The sequence below is a fragment of the Octopus bimaculoides genome, chromosome 6, assembly GCF_001194135.2.
Source record: "Octopus bimaculoides isolate UCB-OBI-ISO-001 chromosome 6, ASM119413v2, whole genome shotgun sequence".
Classification (NCBI taxonomy): domain Eukaryota; kingdom Metazoa; phylum Mollusca; class Cephalopoda; order Octopoda; family Octopodidae; genus Octopus; species Octopus bimaculoides.
Window position 1 is genome coordinate 5,201,688 of NC_068986.1, and position 6,406 is coordinate 5,208,093.

Here is a 6,406-nt window from a genome sequence, read left to right on the forward strand (position 1 = left end):
TCAGTAAAGATAACCGTCCACAAAAAACACGTTCAGCCAGTGTTTACTGTTTGAAGGACAAAAGAAAATATTACTTTACTTGGAAACAAAATGAAAGTTGGTAATAGGAAGAGTCAGCCATAGAATGATCTTCAATACTCATTCGCTCAGTACCAGAATGGAAAACTGGGAGAGGAATAAGGTGATGGTGCTGCTGCTACTACCACCAGCATGATCAGAAGTTTCTGATGAAGTCAAAGCCTTAATTTTTTACCCTCTATCTATTATATAGATGAAGTTATAAATGCAATGGCAATGAAAAGAGAGAAAGAATGATTATAAAATATCAGGTCATGATATTTTATATCTGATTTTCTTGAGATTTGAAAATGTCCGATTTTCTTATGCACCAAGTTTGACAGTCATTAACTCTAATGTTTTATCCTGACAATTTTTTGTTTTACAACATTGAAGAGTGACGTCATAACTTTTTAAAATGCAATTCATGGTGTCTGGTTATATTGTGAGTTTTCTCTTGTAAATCAATTTTTATGAACCCATGGATAGATAAATTTGTTTTGTTTATGAATATGAGTTCTGATGTGGAACCAATGCATCCCAGACAGCTCGAAACATCAATGAGGTGTTTGGTGAAGATGTGGCAGATGAGCACACTGTATGTCAATGGTTTGAGAAGTTCCGGTCTGGTGACTTTACTCTTGAAAATCAGCCCCGTGGCAGACCTGAGACTATGGTGGATGATGACGAGCTGGAAACTGTAGTGGAAGCAGATACATCTCAAACTATGCATGAGTTAGCAGCAAGGGTTGATGTTTCAATTCCAACTGTATTGGACCATCTGAAACAAATCAGCAAGGTAAAGAAACTGGACAAGTGGGTACCACACGAATTGAACAAGCATCAAATGATGCATCATCTTGAAACTTGCTGTTCTTTGCTGTCATGGCATAAAAGTGAACCATTTTTGCATCATATTGTTGTGTGATGAAAAATGGATTCTTTTCAACAATAGCAAACATTTTGCACGGTAGTTGGATAGTGACGAAGTACCAAAACACAATTCGAAAACGAATATTCACCAAAAACAAAGCTAATGGTGTCCCTTTTGTGGTCCAGTATTGGTATCATCCACTACAGCTTCATGAGACCTGGTAAGTCAATTACAGTGGATGTGTACATCAACCAACTGGATGAAATGATGAGTGAACTTGCAATTAAACTTGGTCAATAGAGATAGGCCAATTCTCATGCTTGACCACATGTCGCACAAAGAACACCACTCAAATTACAGGAACTGAACTTAGAAGCACTCTGTCATCCACCAGATCTTGCACCAACTGACTATCATGTTTTCCAGGCATTAGACAACTTTTTGAAATGAAAAATCTTCAAATTTGAGAAGATGCAAAAACAGCCTTTCGTGTTTACATCACCTCTTGCTCTCCAGAATTCTTCACTGCCAGCATAAATAAGCTACTGATAAAATGGCAAAATTGTGTTGATAATTTAGGTGCATACTTTGATTAACTGCATTACTTTTTGTTGAGATAAAGTAAAATAAACTTTCAGTTCAAAATTGGACATTTCATTTTTATTGACCTGATATACAGGCCAATGAGACAAATAAGATACATGATCTCAAAACACAATGTCAAGACAAGGTGACACATACACACATACATATATGTATGCATATATATACAATTATATACAACAGGCTACTTTCAGTTTCCATCTACCAAATCCACTCACAAAGGCTTTGGTCGGCCTTGAGCTATAACAGAAGATACTTGCCCAATGTGCCACACAATGGAACTGAACCTAGAACCATGTGGTTGAGAAGCAAATTTCTTACTGCACAGCCATGCCCGCACCTACTTTCTTTCAGTTTATTTAGTTTTTACCATTTTGTACATTATGTATCTTTTTTCTTTCTTTCTTTTTTTTTTTTTTACCTAGGTTCAAGGAATGGGAACTGCATTAAAGATTTTATTCTCTGGTAATTCTATTGGACCTAATTCAGTCGTGAATGCTAACAAAAAGAATAACTTCCAGCTTCGAAGAACAGAAATTGTTTCATTAATAAATGCATTTGGCAGGTTTGTTTCTAGTTTAATATTCAATATCACTTAAACATGAGTTTTTAGTTTCTGATTTTAAATACAAATTCTTCAAATTCAATATCTTCTGTAACCTTATAAGGCAATGAGCTGGCAGAATCCTTAGCATCATTTCGTCCATCTTTATGTTCTGAGTTCAAATTCTGCTAAGGTTGACCTTTCCTTTCATCCTTTCGGGATTGATAAAATAAGTACCAGTTGAGCACTGGGGTAATCAACTTACCCGCTCCCCACTGAAACTGCTGGCCTTGTGCCAAAATTTGCAAACAGTATCTTTAATAACCTTAAATAAATTTCATGATACTGAATAAATAAATAATCACTTCACAGTGATATTGAGAGATTTACAAAAAAATAGCACACACAACTAACTGAGGCAAACCTAATACTTAAGACTGATGTGGCAATTCTAAAATATTTTTTTGTTTCAGTTGGGGCTTTTTTATTTATTTATTTTTTTTGTTCTTTTATATAATAGAAATGCAATGGAAATGGTTATAGCTCAGAATAGAAACTAGTTTTCAATAAAATCTTAATACATTAAGGTAAAGAGTGGTGGAGAGATGAACTTGAACTTGAGTGGGAGACAATATACAGTCAGCTAATTTAGAAAAACAGACTTTGGTAATAGACAAAGAATAGTCAGAGAGGTGATAGCACATCTGTGGTCCAGGTATTGTTGTGCTAGTGAGTGGGTCTTTGTTAGTCAGTTGGACAGCCTTCTTCTGTATATGGTCTAGTATGTTTGTGCATGCATGCTTTTGTGTAATATAAGCAACATCCCAGATATGGGAGCAATACACTGCTGTGAGTCTTAGTAAAGCTTTATGAAAGGTCAGCAATTAATCAAAACTGAAATACTTTCCAGACCTACAGGGTAAAGCCAGTCTTCAGGCCACAATTCAGAAATACATGCAAGGTTGCTAATAAAGATAATTACAAATTGTAAGACCTAGCATTTGTAGCAACTTAGAAGGGTTTTTTTTTTACCATGTATTGTGTGTATGTGTAAATATATATATATATATATATATATATATATTTAGAGAGAAAGAGAGAGAGGTGCAGTGTGCTGAGAAAGGTCTGGTTGGAGACCCAACCTTCTGAGTTCTTTTACAGGGCTTAGAAAAACTGAAGGACCGCTGCAATAAGTGTGTAAATCTGAGCGGAGATTATGTTGAATAACTGATCCTCCTGAATTTTTTTTACCCAAAGCCAGGAACTTTTCAACACCCCCTCATATTGCTTAGGAATGAGTATTTGGGGTACATCAGGGTTGATGGTAAGAAAAAAGATGCTAGTAAATTAGTATAGTGAATAACAAATATAATTTTTAATCTATTATAAAAATGTTGAATCTCGTTATTTCTTTAATTGTTGGTATTAATTTTATTGGATTTATTATAGTTTGTCATTGTTTTCTATGTAAAAAAAAAATTATATTGAATTTGGATATTTGTACTTGGGAAATTACAAATTTTTATATATTCTTATCTATTTATTTACTATTTTTATATATTTCAGATTGTCAGAGAGTATAAAGGAATTGAACACATTCAGAAATACAATGATGTAATTACATCATTGTGAAATTTCCATTTAACTGTGATAATGCTAATTCTATTCATCAAAAAAAAGAAAAAAAAACTGTTAAGCTATATTTTTTTATCAAAACCTTCTAAATAACATTCATTTTGGAAAAACTATATTTAATTTGATTGTACTTTAAGTAAATTTTTAAGGTAGAAAATAACATAAAAGGACTTTTAATAAACTGATTCTTTATTTATCGTAGCTGTATAAATGTGGGTGGTCGGGTGTCAGAAACAAAATATTAAGCATTTTTAGATATTTATGTTATATTGCAGTTATTCAGATGAGATGATTTTGATTAGAATAAGACTTTCCAAAAGTGAGTTTGTTTACTACTTTTCTATTGGTATATAAAATAGGCCTGTTATATTTAATTCATTTATTTTTAGGCCAAGTCTGAATAGAAAGGTTTTGGAGAATAATTATAATATTACAAACAGATTGAAATGAATTTTGTTAAGTTTAAACTCATTTTTTTTTTTCATCTCCATTGAGAAATTGGATAGAAGAATATCAGAATCAAATCTAAATCCAGCAGTTATAAATGACTTTTATTAAAGTTTTACAACTTTAGTGTTGATGTTTATGTGGATTCAAAGTTAAAACAAGCAAACCAACACCATCTTAAAAGCATTCCAATCAAGATCTAATTCTAGAATATTCTACATAGTACTAAATGTTGATCTACTAAATGTGAAAGAATGAATAACATGTATGAATGTTATCACCACAAACGTTTTCATTAGAGACAGCACTATCATTCACTTAGTTTAAATTACTACTTTATTATTATTATAATTACTACTTTATTATTATTATAATTACTATTTTAAAAAAATATTTTAAAAAGTTATTTGAATTTAATGTTTTTTTATTATTCAGATTGCAATATTTTAAAAATGTATTTTTTAAATTTTAGATTTCTTAAATATCTACGCAATCTGAAACAAAAAGCTACTCAGGTTCAAGAGGTTGTTTTAACAGTTTTGAGTAGAAAACTAAACTTCTTTTGTAAGAAATATGTATGAAAAATGAGCATTTTACTCTTAAAACATATCTCCAAGTGTTCTACTGTTTGTAATTGTATTTCCTTAAATCTATGTAATTGCATTCTATTTTATTTTTAATTTTTTTTTTTTTCTAATAAAGAAAGTTTCTTCTTAAACTTTTGTCCCTGTTTCTAATTATTTCTAAAAAATGCTTCACAACTATACATCCTGGACTGAATGAACACATAGAGTGGTAAAGACTCTCTAATTTCACAAGACATACTGCAAAGTGGCTAACAAGAGATGTCTGGTCAAAAGGGCCCTCTAGTCTTGTTAAGGACATGGCAATCTTCTCTAATGCTGGTGCTATGATAAAATGCAACCAATACATTCTGTAAAGTAATTGGTGGAGGAAGAGAATCCAACCAAAAAAACAAATCCAAAAATCGAAATTTTGAGTTCTGACTTGTCTAGGAGAAATTACCCCTCTGATCCATACCAGCATGGAAAGTGAACATAAAATTATGACAAAATCATTGAACAATCTACATTAAAATAGACACAATGTAAAAATTGTGCTAACAAACTAAATATGTAAATTCTTACATGTTATTTTTAATGTCAAAATATAAGGTCCATTGAAGTGTTCACTAATTTGTAGAAATAAGTCATATCTTTGTGAAACTAGAACAAAACTTGCATAGATCTGCAATACAAGGATGATATCAGAGAAAATGCACACCAGGAAAACTTGTTGACAGACATAAGACTCTGCATTTGGAGAAGGGTGGTATAGTAGACTGATTCAATCTCAGTACTTGGTCCCTGCTTCATTGACCCTTTCTCCAGAAGGATGAAAAGCAAATTTAACCTCAGCAAGATCTGGATTTAGAACATAAACTGATTTTGAGGCTTGAGACCACTAAGTGTCTTCCAGAGTGGTCATGCCAACCCTTCTCTTTCATTAACAAAATATAAGCACTACTTATCAAGAAAACATCATTACTCCACAACTTCCTTAAACATAAGAAAAACTCAACTAGACCCCTGGTTTGACATCAGGTGTACTCCAGAGTAACAACAATGAGCTGGATCAACTCAAAATATTATTCACTACCATGGTATTGAGTACATTTTCCTCCTGTTTGTTAGCACTAATGGATATACATGTGTGTGAGTATATTATCAAGAAACTCATTAAACTGCTTTTGAATATAGAATTATTCAATGGCATCTGTTCTGGCCAAGTTGTACAGAGACTAATCTGACATTCACCATTATAAATGCAGTGAAGTAAAAATTGGCTTATTGGAAATGTGTAAACGATACAATATAACAATATATAGATGCAGGCATGGCTGTGTGGTAAGAAGCTTGCTTCCCAACCACATGGTTCTAGGTTCAGTCCCACTGCATGGCACCTTGGGCAAGTATCTTCTATAGTCCCAGGCCAACCAAGGCCTTGTGAATGGATTTGGTAGACAGAAACTGAAAGAAGTCTATCATATATATGTGTGTATGTGTGTGTGTCTTGACAACCAGTGCTGGTGTGTTTACGTCTCTGTAACTTATCAGTTTGGCTTTAAAAAAAAAAAACTAAGTACTGGGATTGAAACATTCAACTAAAAATTCTTCAAGGTGGTGCCCCAGCTTGGCTGCAGTCTAATGATTGAAAAAATAAAAGAAAAAAAATATTACCATTAA

General features: G+C 32.5%; 1 protein-coding gene across 2 annotated transcripts in view; it reads left to right on the forward strand.

Moving 5' to 3' along the window:
• LOC106879175 (ERO1-like protein alpha) overlaps positions 1 to 4,878 on the forward strand; it is a 51,029-nt gene extending 46,151 nt beyond the window's left edge. For both annotated transcript variants that reach the window (XM_014928622.2, XM_014928621.2), the window contains 2 exons: positions 1,960 to 2,099; positions 3,645 to 4,878. In XM_014928622.2, the coding sequence (XP_014784108.1) occupies positions 1,960 to 2,099; positions 3,645 to 3,696 (192 nt within the window). In that variant the 3' untranslated portion in view covers positions 3,697 to 4,878. The remainder of the gene's footprint in view (positions 1 to 1,959; positions 2,100 to 3,644) is intronic.
• Positions 4,879 to 6,406: the final 1,528 nt, after the last annotated feature.